Below are 23,568 nucleotides of genomic sequence, written 5' to 3' on the forward strand. Positions count from 1 at the left end.
GATCACACCAGTGAAAGGAACATTTTGGCAGAGAACATTCACGCGGTGCCTGGAAGGTGTGGTTCACTGTTTTTCTTTGTGCAATTCCAAATTATTGAATGTCGCACTCATGATGATTATATTTTCAGCCACGTCGCCGCAGATGATAATTTTGTTCACTGCTTTATTGTAGCACAATGTGAAAAGGAGCCTTTTGTTTGTCAAAGGGCTCAAACAAACAGCCGAGTGTTTTGTTCCTGCAAACACATTCGAGGCAGACGGTTAGTACGAGCCAGGAAAATAGCCTTGATGAAGCAGTTGATGGATTAATGGTGGAACGACCTTTCTACGCACAACAAAGGTGGTGAAATATGTTTAATATTTGAGGGTCAGGTGGTTCTTTGGCTTGCAAAAGTGGCTTTAAAGGAAGAAAAAGATGAATAAAATCTATGACAAATCATTGAAACTGTTTATGGTTTACACCTGTCCAACCATAACTTCATTATTATTTATTCCCAGTTTCTTTCACTGGATGACATGAATCTGACTCATATTTTACTGGTGAGCCTGAGCTCATAACACCCTGAAGATGAGCTTCTACTGCCATCTGTTGGACAAATGTAACACTCAACTGTCAGCCCCCTCGGCTCAATAAAGGATGGCATAGTGCTGATGCTGCGTGTGATGCTGTTTGAGCAGGTGCTGTTACCTACAGTGTCAGTGCCTGGTGCTGCATGTTAAGTATTTTGCCTTGGGAGTTAAAATGGCAGAGGTTCAGCATAATGAAAGATGTTCACTCAGATCCTTTAAAGGGCTTTAATTGTGTAACAGTTTGATTTAATACCAACATTGCAATGCACAGAGCCAATTACCTTTAAAACTAACAACATTATTGTGACAAAAATAGCATTTTTTCACTTCTTAACAACTTGAACATCTTGTGACATTTCCCTCTGCTTGTTTTCAGCTATGAGAAATTCCTCCTCGCTCAGTTAAAAGGATTTTTCATGGTTGTAAAACACTGAAATCGCCTCACCCCTCATCCACAACACACTAAAGCCTCACAGATACAGACTAGGTGGCTCTATATTAAGCAACATGATGCCTCAATTAAATGAAATGATTAACATTTTCTTTTAAATATCACAAACAAATGTCTCCAACAGCTCAAGACAGATGTGGCTGTGTATGTGTGTGAAAAAAGGCAGTAAAACAGAAGAGGCTCCTTCATGGTTATATCATCAAACACATATTAAAGACAGCTACATGATAGTAAATGTGTGGTGAACATTGATAAAGCAAATAAGGGGTGTAAATGGGTGTTCAAGTCACCAGCAGAGCGCTCACATTGAAGTCTTGCAGCCCAAATGCATTTCATTTAGTATTCTGAGTCTGTTTCCCTTCCAGCTGAAGAACATGAATGTTTTCCTAAAGTCGCTCTGTTGTTCTACATGTGCTGGGCGTCCATGATATCCAGATACTTGGCATCGATTACTCTGGGAAGCAGGCTTGTCCTGGGAGAAAATATAGAGAGACACCAGATGAGACTGCTCAGTTACATGGAGATATTCCTTCAGACAACAAGGTGAGACATCAATTCTGACGATTAGTAAACAATCGCAATACAAAAAGTCTTTCAAACTCCACACCTCCAGTCTGAAAAGCTTTGTGTTTATCAGCAGGGTCTTTAGAAAGCTCCTTTAAAGCCACATAAACCTGATCTACGGTTTCAAGTGTGACCAGCAGCTGTGTCACGATTTTGATTTAAAATCAATCGAAATGCGCTTTCAATTTAAATCATCAAATTCAGAGGTGGTTTCAGCGATACCTGCAAAAAGCCACGAGAGCATAAAGTCTGTTAATGTAAAACATGATCCCTCTATCTTTTGAAGATATCTATTTCTATTCTATCTTTTCAAGAATGGAAAAAAGTAAATGACGATTATCAGGGCATAAAACCAGCGATCTGTCGATGGTTACAAATCCAGATGCAATAACCTAACAACAGGCTACATCAGTGCCAGAAAAACAATCAATGCATTTAAATGAATCGTGACCTTAAATTTGAAAATCGAATCGTGGATTTGGAGAACCTTGACGGCCCTAATGTTAAAAATCCGTTGCAAATCAACAGCTCATCGTGAGTTTTGGGCTGTGGTCGAATAGTCCAAAAAGGGAGCAGTCACACAACAGTGGGGGAGGGGGTCGGATGTGTTTGTAGACTACGGTATTTGTACAAGGTTAGCCTAATACAAACACTGTAGTCTATAAATACATCCTACCTCCTTCGCAGTGTGTGCTGCCATTGCTGCGTCACATCAGACAAGAGTTTACAGGTAGGAATTCCAGCTTTGAGCGATGTTCATTGTTCTTTTCTCAAAGGCGGTTAGAAATGTTCAAGTTCTGAGTTGTCTGGAATGCAGCATTACACAAAGGCTCCAAGGACTTGTGGGTCGGCTTTAAATCCATCCTCTCATAAAGGATGGTCCAGTGTATCCTGTGCTAAAGGCGAGAAGAAAGGAACCACTTTTCTTTTGCATTTAAACCAGCTCTTCTCATGGCCGCCACTAAGATATTCTGGGTCGTTTCACTCAGTTAGAAACCATCGACTGGTGTCACTTCTATGCAGACATTGTAGTGCTGAGTTCATTCCAAATGTTCCCACTCCGCCCCCTGTTGGCCGGGTCGTCTTACCTGACAGGGACCAGCAGGATCATCAGAAGAGGGAAGACCATCTTCATGTAGGGCAGAGGATACATCCCGAACGCACACAGGATGATCAGCTGGATCATCTGCAGCGCTGTGAAGTAGTGGACCTTCCTCTGAGGGACACGGCGAATGTAGTGGGTGGGAGGGTAGGAGGTCTAGACAGAGAGGTAGGACAGGGTTAAAAGGCTGTTTTCAGTGACATGTTCTGTTTTGCTAATTACATTTCAAAAGACAGTGTTTGATCGTAGCTGCATAAATTACAAATTCAGTGGGAGAAAGGAAGCCAGTTTCCCCTGTGTGCATGTTCATTTTGCCATTTGTTCAGCAGGGGTTTTGCTGCCTCCATGTTTTAATACACACCAGATCTTTCTCATGTTATAATAAGACATTTTTAATGTCATTATACCAGATTTTGTGGCTTCTACGTTATTTGTTGTAAAGGATAAACAGGAAAGACAAAGAGATACAAACAGGCAAACAGATCGACCAGTCAATCCACAGCACCCCTCCTCCCGCTCACCTGTTCTTTAAGCAGCAGGGCCATGCGGTCCACCATCTGGTTTCCATCAAGTGAAGTGGCTGCGATGTAGAGGAAGAGGCCGTAGAGGACGGGCTTGGGGATCCACTGCAGAGGAATGGGCAGCATGAACGCAGACAGACCGATCAGGATGTTGGCCACCAGCGAGGTCAGGCGCGTCTCCTTCACACTGACGATACTGTTTGACACAAAGGCAGAGAAAAGCATTTTAAGTTTCCTAATAAGTTAAGCAGAAAGTCCAAGATTGAAAGTCTGAACATCTACTGTTTCATGACACCGGAGCAAACTCTATCTGCTAATGAAGACCGTGGAGTACGATCGAAAGCCCCAGAACCACATGACAGTAAGTGGATCTTTAGCTGAGGTAGCTGCCGTGTCCAAGCTCAAGCCCGATCTGTAAAGCTATACAACAAAAACATCGCAAATAAAATGTTTTTCTTTCTACATCTTTGAACTGACACCGCTGTCAAAGAGCCTCCGAAGGGAAAGAGTTCAGACGAGCTGGTGTTGTCAGTCAGCCACGACCCGAATGTCTTTCAAAGCTTGTGTTTTTCTCCTCGCTTTAACTTCACTCACGTCGTGTAGAGGTGTCCGTTCTCTACGTGCTGTTCCACTTTGGCCAGCTGACGGGCGTGCAGGGAGGAGTGTGGGAAGGCGGCGTGCATCCATGGCAGCCCCAGACAGGACATGAGGATGTTGATGAAGCCAGTCAGCATTAAGTCCCAGTGGAACGCCGTGCCTTTTAGCAACCTGGTACAGACGTCACACACACACACACACACACACACACACACACACACACACACACACACACACACACACACACACACACACCAGTTTTGAGTGGTTTGTTCAATGAAAGACTGCAGCAGTACTTTTTTTTTCATGAGCTGCTAGTGGAGGTGTTTCTGGATAAAAAAAGAAAGAAACATGACGATCTATATGAGGGATTTGTCTATGTTTGGTCTTACTTGTGTTCTGGTACATGTGTGAGCGAGATGACGATGTTCTGGTCGATAAAGATGAGCAACGCGAGGAGGAAACCCAGCCCGAATGCGCTCAGCGTGTTCATTCTCGACAGCTTGTCGAACGGAGGGAAGTTGAAGATTGGGCCATCGTGGACGCTGAATTGAGGAACTAACAAAGCACAAGATTTACAGAAAAACAACCAATTAAATATAAAAAACACCACAAACAGAGTTTTATCATAAGTATGAGGTGAACATTACATCATTATAATAAAAGAAATGCCTGATAGTGACCTTTGTTTCATGTGCAACATTCAACCTTTGTCTTGATTCAGGACCCACACTGAGTTAAAGGCTCACTGGGCCAATGTTTTCCTTCCCTTCCTCTCTGACAGGTGATTTATGAACAGTGAAAAATGTTCTGTGCCAAGGTTGTGACTTTAAGTCTCAAAGGTACTCTTCTATCACTTCTTTTATTTGAGAGATCCGTACTCACGCTGTATGTCAATGAAAAGGTAGGAGCCAATGAAGGAGAATATCACCACAGAGATCGGCAGAGCACAGTCAGACACCACTTCTCTGATTTTGGCATTCAGATACGGGCTGCGGGGGAGAGAAGAAGCGACACGAATTTCCACATTGTGCAACTCTGATGTAATAATTCAACAGGTTTTACGAGCGTATTTACAGTAGTTACTGCCTGATCCCGGAAAATAATGTCAGGCACTGAAAGTTTGCCGCTGAGGGGGGAAAGAACAATGACATCCCAGGAGTCAGATGTGGAAAATACATGACGGCAGAGTTACATTTATCTGCCTCATGTATTACATTATTATACCTGAAGGGCGGAAATCACTGCTGATGATTTGTAACCTTCTGCCTGACTCCTGGGATGTGCATTTTCTTGATGTAAAGTGATGTGAAGCTGTATGCAGTAAGCCAGGCAGTGGTGGAAAGTCACTTATTACATTTACTCAAGTACTAAACATAAGTACAGGTGTGAAGTACTCGTGCATTTCTATCAGACCAAGTGGTGGAATTATTCAAGTAAAAGGAGCAAAACTATTATAAAAAACGATGTTCAGCACATGTAGTGTTATTATTCTGTTGGAATATTATTAAAGCAACATGTGAGCAGTATTTAATGTTGAAGCCAGTTAAAGTGGAGCTGCTTCTACACATTTTATACACTGCTGGGTTGTTTAATTCACTGTATAACTATAATAGTGAAAAAAGTTTTCCTGTATTCTTGAAATATACAAAAATATCAATCAAATTACAAAATAAACACTGAATTAACGTGTCTAACGTAAAATAACGTGAAAAATCTAAGTATTTTCTTTTAGTGGATGAAACAGTTAAATGCTGTAATTACATTTATACAATTAGAAAAGATCATAGTGACAATCAACAGTAAAAGCAGTAATGTTTCTGTATTTTTACATAAATCTATTTGACAGATAATTGTATAATTTCACAACAAAAGCATTGAACGTATGTGTTTTTAACAGCTTTCAAGCAACTTTACTGTGAAAACACTTCCAGTTGCATATTCTGCTACAGACAGTGCTGAGAGTATCAGAGGCAAAGATCTTATGAGACCGTTTTATTTTTCATATTTAGATGCTTTTTAAAATCTTACGCTGCAACGTAGCTGCAGCTGTCAGATAAGTGTAGTGCAGTAAAAAGTACAAAACCCCTCCTTAAATGTAGTATAAAGTTGTTGAAAATCAAAGTACTCAACTGAAGATTGTAGTTAAGTACAGTACTTGAGTAAATGTACATTCCACCGCTGCCAACACTACATTTAAAAATGGAAATATTGTACTTACATTTACATTTACTCAAATCTTTTGTCCAACAATACCAGAATTGCTCCAAAAATATAAATTCATCATGCTGAGTGCTTTTAAAACTTAGCTTTCTATATTTTGTTTCCCAGAGTAGCGTTATGATTGGATAAATCATCTAAAACATGCAGTTTTATTCTCTTTTTATTGAACATCGTCCTTTTCCTCAAACTTACGATTGACTTTTTATTATCTTTGGTAACTTTAGTGTCCCCACTACAATTTAAATAAAGTTCTGTGAATAATGATTGTCTGCACAGATCACTGATAACATTAATAAAAAGGACATTCACTTGAATTGTGATAATGTAGGCTGCAAATTTTAACGGTCCAGTAAGTGAACATACCTCCTCTTGATGAGGTAGAGGGCATAACCCAGCCACAGAGTCCCCAACATGAGCAGCAGACAGAGGACGGGCCTTTCTCTCGTACACAACACCAGAGACTCAGGCAGGAAGATTAACGCTTGTTCAGTCGGTGACACAGTCCCATTATGATTCCCAGGCGCGGTTCCCGTCTGGTTATTCGCCTTCTCGAGAATCTCATTAATCTGCAGAAGCACCGCCGTGCTGTTCGTGGTCGCAAGTGTGGGCGGGTGGTAGTAGTGCTGAAAAACTAGGAGGTGTGGGTGGAAGAAGAAAGAAGGTATAAATGTTGGGACAATCGATAATTGCTCTGCTTCTGGTTATAACAAGAGACCTGTCTTTTCTTTATAAGATCCTATCAATTGTTTTGTTTTCAGCAGGTTATTGCTGCCACCATGGTTTCTTTTTTATAAGATATTGTTTAGGTTGTGACATATTTTGTCATGATTACTAGATGCAAATTGATTCTGTTTTTTACAGAAACTTTTCTCGTTACTACAACTTTCTAACTTTCTCATCACTTGACAGAACCAGCTAACCTCGTTAGAAGGAAATGTACCTCAGTACAACATGAAGTGTTTGCGTTTTGTTAAGTACAAGAAACAACAAGATAAAGAGATGCTAGCCGACATCAGCCAGAGTGACTGGTGCAGTCAGTCTGCAGGGTTGCAGGACGTAGGGTGGTACAACCTGATCCAACAGGCAGTGATATGTTGTTATTACAACAATCAAATAGGGTGCTTTAATGCTCATTTTCAGGTTCATAATTATATTTTATGTTCCTGCTAGAACAGGTTTACATGCTTTAATGCCCGCCCTGAATACCAAGTCTCCTCCGATTGGTTAGCTCAAACACGCCTGAGCCAGCACCACTAACAACAACAGAGCCACTATGCATAAATTCGGACTTTGACCTTTTACGTGCAGAAGGACATACAGTTTATAAAACACTAGAGGAAGGAAGAAAACGAAAAGGTAGCATCAGGTCTCCTTTGAATATTTATGATAAGAAACTGCAATTTTTGTGTTTTGGGGGGAACAGCACTATGCTTCATACAAACTAAAAGACTCAACATGATTTCATTTCTTCTTGCTGTTAGAATCTGACACATTTAGTATATTTGTTAAGTCCTAGAAAAGCCCAAGGCCAATTCTGCATCTCATCCAAATAAAACTATGGAAAGCTGAGGCAGAGAATATCAGACAAAACATACTTTATGTCCTTTTCACACGTATTGTACCATCGTCTCTGTATAATTAGCTATTTCCAGGTATTCAAGGACATTCAAGCAGTGTGCTGCATCCAAACTCTTCTCAGTTTGTTCTAGTTAAGCGGGAATCTGCAGCACCTGAGGCTTAAAGAGGAAAGCAGAAGAGCTCTAAAGAAACCACCATATGCTCGTCTATTTATTTGCCGTCTTGTGACAAAACCCTTGTGAGAAAGACATAACTGAAGCAATGTGAAAGACTCCATTATATTCACATTATAGGGTTGTCTGTTTTTCCCTGGCACACGGGGGGCCCTGTTTGATTTCATGCTCGCTTTTCCCCTCAAGACGCCGTGATGGATATGTATATTTGATGGGCTACATTACCTATAACAAACGATGGGCAGGACGTTTTAGATATTCCCCCGCAGTGCAGACGGATAGCTCTGCCGGGGAGGCATTCAAAACTTGTTAAATGCAGTCTGACCTTGGCTCGACTTACTTTTGATGGTGCCTTTCACCGCATCCCCGACAAACGCTATAGAGATGAACAATGCAATGACTTCTTCTGTTGAGCTGGGGAGATAGTGGGAATAAAAAAAAGCTTTGGCGTTATCATTCATGTTTTATTAAAGTGCTGTTTTTTATTCAGGCACAGACACAACAGTCCATTCAAGGCTAAGTGATGGCCCAGATAGCGAGAGCGTACATTAAACAAAAACAGTAATTATGGCTGAAAACAGGAAGTCATAACAGATGCGTCTTCTCTTATCAGTGACCTCATGGCCACACGCTTGGTTACATATATTACAAGTATGGGGCTTCTGTCTGTGATCTGTCATAGTAACAAATGTTTGCTGCGAGCGTCGGCGTGTATTCACCGTTTGAAGAGTTTCATCAGCAGGCTGACGTTGAATAAGCCTCCGAGGATGAGGAACAGGCTGTTCCACAAACCGATGCAGGCGTAGAAAGCGTCGAAGTCGAGGTCGTAGTCGTCACAGATGCCCCTGATGACTGTAAACCGTGAAGAAGTAAGGAAACACACACAGGCACAAACACACACGTACATTTGACTGCATTGCAGCCTAATTAATAACACTTTTACCAACCTAGAGTAACTAGTTACATGTAGCCAGTGATGGAATGTGAGAAAGTACATTTACTCAAGTACTATTTGTATGGGTGACTTTTACCAAAGTATTACTTTAGCACCTCTTTCTTTACTTTTACTCAGGTATGACTTTTGGGTACTTTTTACGAGACTGCAAGTAACATTTAACTCGTTACATGTAATTGAATTCTGTTGCAGAATTTATGAGTGTTCGAGATGTAATTTAGCTCTATATTTCTATCCTGTAGGTTACATATTTATGTTTTATTAAGCTATATTGCACAATATAAACATACTTAGCTAACATTTATTCTGGTGATTGGGTTGCTGCAGTTGGAAATGGAAGTTTGACGTCTTGGTTCAGATTACGGACCCTTGTGTTAATATTTACTTATCTATATAAGTCGAGGCACAACTTATAAACCTCAGCTATAATAGTTATCTCTGAATCCTGCACCAACTGTGTTTGGAAGTTCAGCAAATTGACACCTTTCAAACTAAGACATAGTTATCTAATTAAGTATAAATAAAAATCTATTTAGACATGTGGCTTCTCTCTTCATGTTTGAATAGTAGGACACACTACAGACCGCTGATGAAGATGGCCAGCGGCGCGGTGGTCAGCGGGATGACGAGTGGCGAGCCGGCAAACAAACTATATATGACTCCTCCGATGCTCTGGCCGACGATGGTCTTCTGAACATCTGCCGACAAACAAACGGATATTAAAGAATGCTGCGAACCAAAGACAGTAAACATCAGTTTATTCAGTTCTCACCTATCTCTCCTCTTGTGCTTTCATCATTCAGTGATCCAAAGGCAATGGCAGGCAGCAGAATGGCAATGTAGAGGAAAATAGCTGTGGTAGTGTACTTCAGCAGGCAGCGGTCCTTCCCGGTTATACCTTGATGGATTATTTAAAGACTTATTAAAGATCTGACAACCAGACGAGTCAAAGCAGCCGAAAATCTTCAAAGAGCAAGATTTTTAAAGAAGACATTTTGGGATTTTTGTGGCAGTAACAAATCAGCTAAATAGATGCGTGCCCTCTTTAGGAAGCAGTGTTACAAGAAAAAGTATTAATACCGTCTGTGAAGTCTGAGGGGTAGAGGGGGAGTCTGCGGCGGAGGTCATCGTAAACACCTTTACCGGCTTTCAGGAAATCTATGCACTGAGAAGAAAAAAGACAGAAGTCAGTCGTGGCCAGTGGACACTTCAGGATAATACTTAGCCACATGCTGTCACTCTAGTGTTACGAGAATAGGACCATCAGATTAAAGGCTTCATCTTTTCTCTGTATCACATCTATTTAGGAAACTGATGGAAAAACAAGGTGATTGCGAGACTTTTTGTTCCACCTGTGATCATTAAACCAATATCACAACAGACCAGGTAACAGCTTGCACTGTACACGATTTTAATCAGGGTAACCATATTGGATCAGATGTGTGCAGTTGGCGTGTGCTCTGAAAGTTATCTGTACACAAAGAGGTGAATAACAAAAAGACTGCTGCACATTCTGGTTTTTTCACGTCTCAGTCAAAGCTGCAATATATTTTGTGAACTACATCAGTCGTTTGTGCTGGGTGACCCTGCGTTTTTTTGTTTTTTTTACCTTCCCCACCAGTGCTGATGATGGCCTGACCACAACTTCATGTCAAAAGACTACTTTCACTGTGTGTTGTGGAGTCGGTGCGTTGGTTTCTTTTGTATCTCCTTCAGTGCCACCTAGAGGTGATGGTAAACAGCTGCACTGAAGAGGAAGTGAGCTAACTATAAATATGCAGAATAACAGGAAGCTGTGATCAGGAAGTTCCTTCATAGAGCGCCGAAGTCACGCCCCCTTCTGGTGGGCGCCATGGGACCTTATTTCGGAAAAACTTTGCACACAATTTGTCGTGAATAAAGTAAAATATCATCTTCGTTTTGTGTGAAACCACTCATGGCCGCCAACCCGGCACAGGAAAGGTACTAGAAAAGATGAAAATCACAATAAATCAGTTGGTATTGACGACTGAAGTTATGTCAAAGGAGAGTTCAGCAGTTGTGATATGCAGGAGCAGCTCTACGAGGTTTAAGTGACGAGTTTTGGCGAGCGTTCAATGAGACGACGTCACTGAAGCAACTGTTGGCTGTGTGGTCTTTATAATGACGTATTTTCACAGTCTGACATTTCATTAGTTTTAGCCCATTTTTTCTACAGCAGCTTAGAATGGACAAACCAAAAACTGGCTTGACAGAGAGTGTTTTGCGTGTATTGCATTTTTTGCGTTTCAGCGGCCACCCTAGTTTCTCCTCCGGCAGAGGAGAGGCGCTGCGAGCTGACTGCAATCTGAAACATCACCGCTTGACGCCACTCAATCCTTCACACTGGACCTTTAATCCTTGCATTAAAGTCTGCATGAACGGCGTCATCCGTAAGTCATCTTCTGTTAACAGTCATAGTAACATGTTTGTGTTGCAATTTCTTGTGTTTGAGCGCAGTATTTTGGATGGTAGATCATAAGTACTGCTGTATTTTAATCTTTCATTACATACATTAACATTCCTTTGAGTGCCTGTTCACACTGATTTTTTACAAGTGAGTCCATGGAGGACGCAATGCTGGAGAATAATGATGTTAAGCTGAGAAGAGCTAGAACAGCATATTGTGACTTTTGTGAGTAAGAGAAGACGGTAAAATATTTCATTAGCAGAAAAAAACACATTATTTTCATACATTTGCGGCAGGATGGATAATTGGTTTTTTGGACATGTTGCTCATGAGAGAATGTTAGGTCCCTGTAAATTAAATCGAGATGCTAAGACCTGCGCTGTCATGTCATGAGATCGCTTTTGTTTTGATTCTGCGCTGTATAAAAAAACTAGATTGACTTAAATGATTGTACTTAAGAAGATTCAGTGCAGAGACGCCTGAGAAGGAGCGGAGCCGTTCTTCCAGTATAAAATCAAAGATACTGGCATACCTGAGTGTCCATTATTTGTTGCTTTTTTGTATTTTACAGTTTTGTAATTGCAGAATAGGTTAAAAGGCTGTTTTGGCAGGAACAAACCTGCATTTAAATGATGTTTTGAAAGCGTTCAGGACATCAGGTGCAGCCACAACCTGCTGTTAACTTTCGGCCTTTTACAACACAAATACTTGCTTTCTCTCTAGGCAACATTTGGGTGTTCCCTCATGTCCTACCTCCTGCTGTGCACACACATTTCCTCTTAATTTAAACACTGGACATAATGAAGTACTTTATCATTACACAGAGCTGCGCACATTCTGCTGCCAGATCCATGGCAGACCTGGCAGCGTTTTCAGTCTGTTGCCCAGCTGCTTCTCATTCCTCAGGCCTGGCCGATAGAGTGTGGAAACAGGATAATCAGATAATCTGGCTCGACTACTTTTCTTTACTGCATCACGTCTTTATACGCCTGGACGGAGCGGGAAAACACGAGGGTGGTCTCCACATGTGGAGAGCCAGTGGAGAATGCAAATGTTAGTTTGTTGTGTTTGCTATTTCGTTATATATTTACTTTTTAAGCTTCGTGCTCTGGGGCTGCACCATTTTTCTGAAGTTATACAACATCTCTACCTCACGTCAGTCAAATGGATACTTCTTATACCGTCTGCACTGATGACAGCACAGAGCCAACATGTCGCTGCGCTCTCACACCTGAAGTGCTTTCCCTTTACGTGGATCTGAGTCATCCACCTCCTCTTCGACCTGCTTCTCGCTGACGATGCAGAGCTGCTGACGCTGGCAGACCAGCTCCTGTTTGAACTCGTCCTCGCTCTTCGCCTCCAGAAGTTTCTGCCTGAAGGAAATGTCGGAGAACATCGTGGCAAAGGTTCTAGCGAGTTCAGTGGCCGTCTTGGTGCTTTTCTGAAAGAGATGAAGAGAGGGTTCAAACTTTAGATGTAATCTTTCAATGACAAAGTATTTTTAAGGGCAGGAAATGCTGGCACTGGGTTTTTTTTTAAAACTCAACTTTAAAGGATATGTTCAACCGAAAATATAAATTTTGTCGTAGAGAGTCGGGTAAAGTTTCACTAATGCTTTAAGCTTAGCAGCTGCAGTTAAGATTTCTGCTTTAAATAAGCTGTAAATATTGTCTCTTCAAATCAGTTTGGGATCTCGGAGCTTCTGGTGACTGAATGAGCTGTATGAAGCCATTTTATGTTTGTCTGAGTTTTTTTTTTCTCATTTTAAAATAAATCCCCAGCTGTGCTCCAACACTGTTTTCTGCTGTGAAGCCCCAGAAAAGTTTTATGGACTGCGAGCTCGACTGCATAGAGAGTGTAAATAACAACAGGTTTAAATCCATTTGGGGTCTCGGAGCTTCCGGAAACTTGGATTATGGTCGGACGAGCAGTGTGGAGCCATTTTATGGTGTTTTCGTTTTTTATGTACAGCGTTCGGCCAAAACATTAAAACCACTGACAGGCGGTGTGAATAACATCGATCATCTCGTTACACTGAAATGTTCTGCTGGGAAACCTGCACCACCCACCCCAACACTGTTGTGAATCAAGCACACTCCTGACCGATGCTTTTAAATGATGAAAATAACTTTGTATTTTAATCCTTAAACTCTTGTTCAGGTTTACTTTGTCGAGGGATTGGAGAGTCTCTTGGTTAACTCTGGCATATTAACAGCAATGTTTCTTAACGTGTCCTGTCCCTGTGAAGTAGACCAATACATTATGTGTGACAGAAAGAATTAGAAGCTGATATGAAAACATTAAATAATGTTTATTTTAATCATGATTAGTCATCCTATTCTACTACTAAAATACTGAAAAATGCCTTTACACAGAGCCCAATGTGCCCGATTATCATTTTACTCTTATTTTATTTATGAAAACCAGCAAATATTCACATTTAACAGTCTAAAAGCAATTACAACTGCAAGTGGTTGCCGATTAATTTGCTGTTGATCAGCTAATCGTGCAGCTCAACACCAGGTTGCTCAACAAACACTACTTTAAAAAGAAGAACTGAGAACCTTACGGTTCTCGGAGGGGCCAGGATGAGGATGACGTATCGAGCCTCGCAGCAGTTGACTCCCCAGTTCTGCGGCCTCTCCAGGCGGGCGATGCACACATGGCGTCTCTGCAGGCTCCTCACATTGGAGCTGGATTGATAGAAAAATAATTTATTTTGAATCGCTGTTGTATAAATGATTGATTGTGCGGTGTTCTGTGTTGGCAGGTGAAGCCAAAACAAAATTATTTTTCCCATGAAAAAGATTTTTTGCATGGTTTTGTGAGATTTACACAACATTTACTGAGCTGCAGGCTTTTCAGAGACGTATTAATGTGGATGAACTCACAGAATACAAAGCCAGGACTGCTGGTAACGAATGCCAGTGGAAGTGGCGGTCACGCCCTGGATGGTCTCTGACAAAAGGTGAACTGTGGGAGCCAAACAAGCTTTAATGTTAACACCTCTGAACCAAACACTTCATCTCAAAGTGCTAATGTCTTTTTTTTCCTCACCATTAAACTCTTTCCCTCCCGCGTCCGTGAACAGCGAGTTCATGACCTCGTCTGCATCGCAACTCCCGTGGCCGCCCTCCACCACATGAGTTAACATTCGCCTCAGGACCTCGTCCAGAGTGGCAGCTTTCTCATCCAAGAGGATGCTCGCCTGGGCCAGGAAGCCATCCAGGTCTCTGTGGGCACGCACTTCCTCCTGGAAGTTCATCGGCTTCACATACTAGTGCGAGCCAAGAACAATAGGAATAATATTATAGTGCAAATACGATCTTAAAGGTTAGTTTTCTGATTTTTGTTTTCTCCCCAGCAGCAAGTTAATCCTCACATGTCTTCTCTGCACACTGTTGATGCTTTCAGATTTATTTTTTTGTTATTAAGTGTGAGCTGGGTAGAAATTTAGGGATTTGAGCTGCTGGAAAAATAATATTTTCTGGGGGCGGGGGGGTTCAGGAGGAAAAATGCAACAGAATCCATAAAATGCTGTTTTTGTGTAGTTATCCTGACACAACACAAAGAGGATGAAAGACAGTTCTTACTTTTCTTGTTGTGTTTAACAGTCCAAACCCGGGGCAGTCAGGATCTGTAAATACAACACAGATGGAAATTCATATTTAATACGCACAGTCTCCGATCCCCACTGCAAACTGTGCTTTTACACTTCTAAAGTTTAGAATTGATTCTGTCCAGTATTAATAGTTAATGGAGCGCTCGCTGCCAATTCATGTCCGTGAATTCTCTCTCACTTGTTATGACTCGAGGAAGCAGAGTTGGCACACATGATTTCCTAATTGCAGAGGTTGCAAAATATTCTCGGACAATAAAAATCACAAGAGGCGGATACAAAGTGAAAGCACAACACTGCAAAGAGCATCTGCTCTCTCTCATGTATTCTATAAACACACACAGACACACACCTGAAACACCGATCTGGATCTGACTGTCGTAGATGTGCTCCTTGTGTGCGACCGGTGAACCTTGCCCACAATCCTCCTGTTCTCCATCCTGCAGCTCTGTGGATAAAAACACAAATGGTTTCAGCCGCTAAGAAGAAATACAAACTCAGAAATATTTATTTTTTCCACAACTGAATAAACAAGCTGTAAAATAAGGTCCCAGGACACTGAAGCTGGAAAGGTGGCAGGGTCCGCCAAATATAAACAAAAGTTAAACAGTATGAAATTGTGTTGTCCTTTAAGGTCAGTTTGTTTATTCAGTTTATTCATGAAAACAAAGAAAGCTTGTTTATTTAGTTTGTTTCTCTTCTGATCATTTGTTTCCATACTGCTCCTTTAATGCCACAGTGATATTTCTCTAACCCTCACCGAGAGGGTTCTGTGCCTCAACCTAACCCGGCAATAAGCACAGCGTTGTCATGATAATAAAAATGAAAACCGAACATAAAGGAATGTAAATTTGCATCATGAAGAACCATAAACTTCCAAAGTGTCAAATGCAAAGCTTCAACATATCCGACGTTTGCAGAAATGTAAAGTGCAAACTGTTTTTTCTGGCGATTGAGGATCAACGATTGAGGATCAACCAATTTTAGCTGAGTTTTGCTGCAGCGCTTTGTCAAAAATTCACTTAACAATCGAGTGAATCACAGACAGCAAGCAGTAATAATAAAGGTCAACCAAACAGAGAGATACAATTATTCTTTGTATCAAGGTTATTCCAGCCGCATTAACGGTGTCTCCAGTAAGGGACAATTTATTTTTGCCTCCCACCTCTCTGCCATCTGTTGACAAGCACACAGCAAGAGGGAGAAAGAGAGACCCAATAAAAACTCCCCCTTAAACCAGACATGCAGCAATATAACAATAGCAGCCCCTCGTAAATTCCTTAATTGTATAGAAGATAAATATGGCATCTCGATTGCGAGTTTTATGAGGGGAGGAAGAAACAGGCAGAGAATTAGAGAATTAACCTTAACCCTTCATGAGCACAGCTTTGAGCTATGATTATTCCCTCTTCCCATCATCGACTCAGAGATCATCTGCCTCGTTATTTACCCATTAATTAACCTCACAACACACTGGAGAAGGGACTGGCTGTGCTCACCAGCATGTTAAATGGGTCATCAGTGAGCAGCGAGAAGCGTCGGCATTAGCATAAATAACTGTTGCAATACATTTACATGTAAGAAACTGCTGTACTCTCCCTCGTGTCCTGAAGCTAAAAATCTGACTAATAATGTTTGTGCTCGCATAGCAGATCGTATGAAAGCGTGACCCGTGCAGAGAAAAGCAATAAAAGTCAATATTATATGTATTATGCAGCTACGCACCCATCTCTTGGAAAACATATCCATTCTTGGACCTCCCGGTGGCTGGAGCGTCTGTAGGAGGAAAGACAAATAATATTTACAACAACTTTATGTTAATTTTTATTATTAAGTATTTTATATTAAAAGCTCTCATTATTTGTTTTGGCCTTTAATCTTCAGCCACATTATGGAAATGTGAGAGTCATATGAAATACAAACAGTTGTGATCGCAGAATACTAAATACAATTTTAAAGCTTTATTAATTCATTTTTGGCCACACCACGCTGACAGTATCACCTTATATTGGCAAAAAAAGTTGCCTATTTTTACACATCAACATTATCATTCATCATTTGGCCACCAGATGAATAGAAGTCCAGTATTCGCTCTCCTTTGAGCTCTGTTTTGGTCGTAGACAACTCCTGAGGGAAATATCAGGCTCCTTAAGTTGCTAAATGCTCAACTGCGTTCAACCAGTCAGCTGTTTGATGCCGGGGCGCATAGCAAACAAAATGTTTATCAGAGTTGAAAACAGCTGACTTCTGTTAGTGAGAGTGAACCAAAACAGGAAAGTCGTCGGCTGAAAAACAAGCTGAAAAATGTCAACGCTCCGCAGAGCTGAGGGAAACAGCAGTCAGTGTAATTACAGTACTGCAAGCGACCTCTTTCTGATAACATGCAGTCATGTGACCCGACTTTAATTCTCAGATTTAATACAGAACCCATTTTTTTCGGCCCTTGTTGTCTTCCATTTGATTTCATGTGAAACCAGCACAGCGGTCGCCACTGACGACACTGAGGTCGAGTCAGTCTCGGGGGTTTTAACCACCTCGGACTAATGATGGCTGGTTCCAATATTTTTAGACTCAATATGAAGTTAACTTTTTTAAGGTGGACTAAAGGATAAGTTATGATAAGTTATATAAGTTCTGCCATTATCTACTCAGCTTCATGCCGATGGACAGTCAGGCGGGAGGATGTTTTCTAGTTTGTTATCCAGAAAACATTTCTGGAGCTTCACAGCAAAACAAACGTTCCAGCATTCTCCCGAACAACTGAAGTAGACGGGGACCTGTTTTAAACATAAAAAACTAAAAATAAAATGGCTCGTTTAATGTAATCCGAGTCTCCTGAAGCCCTGAGATCCCAGATTGACTTGAAAAGACTTTATTTACACCCTTTTTTAAAGCCCAAATCTTCACCGTAGCTGCTCAGCTAAACGGGGTTAGATGGTGCACGAACTCGACTGCACGTCGAGGGTGTTAATAACTTTATTTGAAATAAATTTGGGATCTGGAGACTGTTGTCCCCGTCTACTTCAGTTGTTTAGGAGAATGCTAAAACACGGTTTTTGCTTTGAAGCTCCAGAAATGTTTTGTGGACTGAAATTTCACCCTACTTTCCAATCGGTACAGAGGTTTTTAAAAAAAGAGAACTTCTGGTCAGAGGTTTCTGTGGGCAGAGACGAGATGGCCTAATTCGCCACCATTTAAAAAAATCTTTTGTTTGTCCCTTCGTAGAAAGTTGAGAACTGAAAAATAAAGGGAGTTCGATTTTCAGCATCTTAAGTATTAAAATCATGAATGAAAGCGCCAAAAATCCTCTCGCTGGGCACACCTGGCGTGGTTTCATGTAGATGTTTGACACAAGACCAGCACATGGTGATGAAACTGTGTGAAACTGGACTCCATGTTGACTGACACAGTTTGACCCAGCTGGATTCTCCCGCGGGTGCAACAGTAGCTCTCACTTCACAAGTGACAAAAACAGTGTGCGTTCAGCAGCAGGTTTCTGCCCAGCAGAAAAATGTCAACCCTTTAAAGCTGCACAGAAGAATTCAAATTGGATATCAAAGACTGCACGCAGACTTCATAGTAACGTAAAACATTATGTGATATAAAATTATAGACATAAAAAAAAGTGCATGTCAGTTATCGGGGTGTTGAAGAGGACAATGAAAAACGACACATGCTGAGAAGCTGAAAAGAAACCCTTTCGCTCTCAGTTACAACGAAAATCTGAGGCCAGCTGTGTCTGATGTTTGTATGGGCGCTCGTGTGTCTGTGAGACGCTGCTGCAGCTGAATAGATGAGCCTTTCCTTGCCCCAGGCGGAGTGGCTCCAGGGGCTCCCAAACAGGGCTATATATCTCAGAGCAGATTAGAAAGAACATTCCCAGGCCTCCTCCGCTTCACGGGAGTCGGCACAGACAGCAGGGTGCTGCACAGCTTATGCAAAGAGCTGTTTGCACCAGAGCCGGGCTTGTGGAGGACGATTTACTCTGCCTGATTGAGACCTTTACAGTCTCGTCTCATAAAGATAAAGGTCAAGTTTGTTGTAAATACTCTCAATTAGGTCTTATCAGCAGCATGAGAGTTTGAATTTTTCCCATCAGTTATATCAGTAGAATCGGTGTGAGGGTAAAGGCAGACCGGAGAGTCACCTGTTGTGTTTTCATGTAACTGTTGTGTGTTTACATTCTCTCTGCAGGCCTGTGGGTGAGGACGGCTCACTTCTGTGGGTTTCCTGTCGGCAGGCAGGCTCACTTCCTCATGCTTACAGAAACATCAACAGCCTCACGAGCGTAAGTCGGGTGTTTTTCACTACGGCCGCAGCAGCTTTGAAATTGACACCACTTAAAATGTTTCTGACTCTGTTTCTGAACTCTTGCGCAACAGGTTGTGGTCAATTTTTAATGTAGTTCCATTAAAGACAAGTTAAAAAAAATATATCTGATATCTCCTGCTCTATAGAGACGACAGAGGACTGATAGAGAGCGTCATCACATGGTGCAACCGCAATCACCGGAAGATCAATATGAGCGAAACCGATCGGCTCGTGGTCGACTACAATGATGCAAATTCTAAAAACATGGATGCTTCACACACGTCTTCTGCATGATGCACAGCAGCACATCGATCTTTACTAATCTTATGCCCAAGATTAGTGTCATTAATTCATCATCCGACCAAACAAGAAATATGGTCACAATCTCCCGTTCTGATGTTATGATGCCATAGTGAAGTTGACCTTTGACCTTATGGATATAAGATGTCACCACTTCATCATTTTAACCAAGTAGAAATGTTCTCATCAGAGTATGAATCCTCGAAATATGGCTGAAAAACCCGTTTTGTGAGGTCAGCATGACCTTTGAGTGCATAATCAGTTCATCCTCGAGTCCCAGTGAATGTTTGGAGGATGAGATTAAGTAATTAGGATACAAAAATAACTGTATTCCGTCAAAGTTGAGAAAGAAAAAAGATGTCATTAGATTACAGTTACACTTAGTAAAAAATAGATTACTAAAAGGGTTACAATTTTAAATTAAATAGGTTGCTGGTGTTCGAAGCTTCATCAGACTTTCTATCAGAATGGTGAGTAGATAATGACTGAATTTTGGGTTTTTTTTACTTTTTTTTTGGTGAACTTATCCTTTAATCCACCTCCATGTGTGAGTGCAATACGGCAGAAATCTGTCACATTACTTCAGATAAAGACGCGATGACTGACGTTTCACTGTGACTTCAAATCTGAGTGTTTCCTGTTAATGTTTCTGAGCGTCAGACGCCGTAAATCTCAAGTTATTTGTGGCTTTTAACACCATTCACTCGTCCATCCGTTATTTTTCTCTCAAGCATTTTGTATCTTAAACGCTGCAAACTGCACCGCCGCTCTGTTAACGCTGCTGATCTGAAGTCTGTAAGTCCTCCCTCTCTCTGGACAAACTTACAGCCGTGTGCAGACTCAGTTTTTCTTTATCTCTGCTACCTGTGGGCAGAGGATGTCCTTGAGCAACAAAAGGAAACACAAGAATCCTTGTTGGGTCTCTGAAAACAAGTGCACTGAGCTTCACAGCTGATAACTGCACTGAACTCTACAAGGTCAAACCATCAGGACAGAAGGGGACATGTCTACTTTTCAATTTTGTGCTTTGTAGTAAAACACAACACTGTGCTACGTTATCAAATCTGTTAAAACTCCACCATAAAAGGCTTAATCAACATTATCAGCGGTGCGTTTGACGACGGTGTTTGCGAGCGGCAGCTGTACTGTGAACGGTGTGTACTCTGTAAGTCACAATGCACACATTCATACATTGAAATAAGGCAAATAACAGGAAGGAGGAACTACAGCTCATTCCACATCGACACCTCAAAGGCCGAGGATAAAGACGACCTGGTGTTTGTTTATCCAGGATGCTGAATATGACCACTGGACCAACAGTAATCATAGTCACACAGTTATAGTTGAGCAGCCAAGGTACACAGTGGAAGGAAAGTTTTTTGTTCTCACTTTGCCATCAATAGACAAACATTCGGTTTTTATGTGGATGATAAAGCCTGCCTCACGGTTGTAAAGCTCAAGATAATGGAGGTTTGATACAGCTTGTATATTAAATCTGATTAATTGTAACGACTGAACTCTGACTGACGCATTATCATCAACTTCAACCAGAGAATTTGAAAAATAAGAGCAGAAAGACTTGAAATTTGCCAGATTAGACATTTTTCAGCTGGATAATCTTCTTATCCCTCGACCTGAGAAACCTCAAGTAGGACTTTTTAACCCATTAATGGCACTCAAGAGAAAAAAACATGTATGCCCTGTGTGTTGTAGTGCTGTTTTCTTTAGTTTGGTCTATAAAATGTCATAAAATTGTTTAAAATCATCCTTCAAACCACCTTATTTCATCCAAAACCACAACACAATCAGTTTGCTATCACATAAGACAAAGAAAAGCAGCAAATCCTCACATTTAAGGAGCTGGAAACACTCATGTTTGGCAAATTTCAGCAAATTATTTTGTCTTTTCTTGCTATTTACTGTCATTAAATAGTGGAAAATATCTTTAAAACTACCTGTTTTGTCCCAAAACCTAAGCATATTCAGTTTGCTATCACATAAGACAAAGAGAAGCAGCATGTCTTCACATCTGAGGAGCTGGATCCACTCGTGTTTGGCTTTTTGAGCAATGTTTTGTTGTTTTGTCTTTATAATGACATTTAATAGTGAAAAATCAAACCCCTAATACCACTTGTTTTTTCCAAAAAACCAAGCAAATACAGTCGTTATCACATATGACAAAGAAAAGCAGCAAATCATTACATTTTAGAAGCTGGATCTACTCGTGTTTGGCATTTTTTAAGCAATTTTCTGGCGTTTTGTCTTTATAATGTGATAAAATAATGAAAATCACCATTAAAACCATTTGTTTTGTCCACAAAACCAAGCATACGCGGCTTGTTATCACATAAGACAAAGAAAAGCAGCTGATCGTCACATCTGAGAGGCTGGATCCACTCATTTTTCGCATCTTTATAGCCAGTGTTAATGTCGTATTTTGCAAGTGTCATGATGTGGCAAGACTTCCCCGTTTAATACCAAAACAGAAAGTCTGACCGAGCACGTATTTTTAGATCAATTTAATATACTTTCACTCCCCCCAGTGTGGCACTACGAGAGCCTTAAAACAGATGCTTAAAATTATTTGCAGGTCTGCTATAAAAAACCTTCCATGTATCATTTATGGCCATATTGTAAATATTGAACCACATCCTTTGCTTCTCACTCTCTGGCCTTCCTGGCAATAAAAACATCTTACTCACATTCTGAGGTTGTAATATCAAAAATATGAAGACATATAAACATCACTCAAACAAGCAGGAAGGTAACAGAAAATATTCATGTTATGAAATTATGGCACCACTAAAGATTAAAGCCTGCAGGGTAAACGCCGTGCCAACTTTTTGCAGTGTTTTCTTGATGCTATCAGCACACACACACACAAACACACACACACACACACACACACACACACACACACACACATAGCGAGAGAGGCTTCCTCCACGTGTTTGACACAGTTGGCTCAGGTTGCACCATGAGAGACCTTCTCACCCCACTCCACCCCTGTAAGACTTACCAGATGGCACAAAATGGAGGACCTTTTGGGCTTCCATGTTCTCCAGGGTTTTTTTTAAAGGTGAGCCGCTTTCCAGAGGTCAACCCATCATCGTTCTCTCTGCTCCCAAACACCCTGCACTCACTTGTGATCTCTTCTCAGTCTCTTACATTACACACACCCATACACTCACTCACACACACACACACACACACGCTGAGGTGAAACCACCTCCCTGCACCTCCTCTAGCAGCACATGGGTTTGAGGGAGGAAGTGGGAGGGCAGGAAGAGGAGGCCTGGGGGTGAGAGGGGTGTTTGTTTCTGCTGGGTCCTTGTGCCTATGAATATATGATACAGGTAGATTTCTGCTTCTTATTCTCCTGATTTTACTTTAAACTTTTTAAAGAAAAGTTCTCCGTGCAGCTCACTTTGTAAAGTACGTGCTCACTTATTTAACTTCCTTACTTCAGAGCTGCTTTTTTGTTTATGGTTAGCTAAGTAGCTTTTAATTATAGATGGTCTGAAGTGAGTCACTTTTCCTCTATTTCTTTCTCGTGGTCTTTCCCCTTTTTTTAATTAAAATGTTTCATGTTTGTTGGTTAATTTTGGGGACAGCTATGTTACGATTTGTTCAGGGAGTTGTTCCTATGAGGGAGAGTTAGACACAACTATTGGTCAGTTTTGTGTTTGATCTGAAAGATTTCTGGATCATTTTTAGAAAATCTGGAAAAAATCTCAGCCCAATCTCCAGGATGTGTAAACTGTAATATGTGAAAAGTAACGAGTAACTGAAGCTGTCAGATAAATGTAGAGAAGCAGAAGTAGAAAATGGAAATACAGTACAAGTACCTCTAATGTGTATTTAAGTTCTGTACTTGAGTACGTGTAACTACTTAGTTACATCTTTGACTCACTGCAGAGAACTGTCTGATCTGAACAGCCAAATCTTTTTAAGTCTCTTAATTTTTCCTCCTCACTCTCCAATCTTTTCTAATAAATAGCACAATATTAGATCAAATGTTTTGGAGAAATGTTTCTCCCTCACTCTTCTTCCTATCCTCTCTACCTGGCTTGATGTTGTGGATTCACTTGGCAGTTTTTTCTCCTCTAAAACTGACACAAGCCAAGTATAATGATAGATACCAAGCAGCCCCCTCTGCTGGCCAAAAGAAGTACA

General features: G+C 41.1%; 1 protein-coding gene across 1 annotated transcript; it reads right to left on the reverse strand.

The window, feature by feature from the left end:
- Nucleotides 1–781: 781 nt before the first annotated feature.
- On the reverse strand, nt 782–22,648 carry LOC141013243 (solute carrier family 4 member 11-like). Its single transcript, XM_073486890.1, has 20 exons — nt 22,412–22,648; nt 16,507–16,557; nt 15,134–15,229; nt 14,756–14,799; nt 14,220–14,439; nt 14,054–14,135; nt 13,732–13,855; nt 12,394–12,603; nt 9,815–9,899; nt 9,507–9,632; nt 9,319–9,432; nt 8,499–8,631; nt 8,120–8,193; nt 6,392–6,659; nt 4,691–4,797; nt 4,198–4,363; nt 3,803–3,976; nt 3,209–3,404; nt 2,674–2,843; nt 782–1,493 (listed from the first exon to the last, which is right to left on the reverse strand). Exons 1-20 carry the CDS (start codon nt 22,446–22,448, stop codon nt 1,427–1,429), a joined length of 2,544 nt encoding a protein of 847 aa, XP_073342991.1. The 5' UTR covers nt 22,449–22,648; the 3' UTR covers nt 782–1,426.
- Nucleotides 22,649–23,568: the final 920 nt, after the last annotated feature.

This window comes from Pagrus major, chromosome 18 (assembly GCF_040436345.1).
Source record: "Pagrus major chromosome 18, Pma_NU_1.0".
NCBI lineage: Eukaryota > Metazoa > Chordata > Actinopteri > Spariformes > Sparidae > Pagrus > Pagrus major.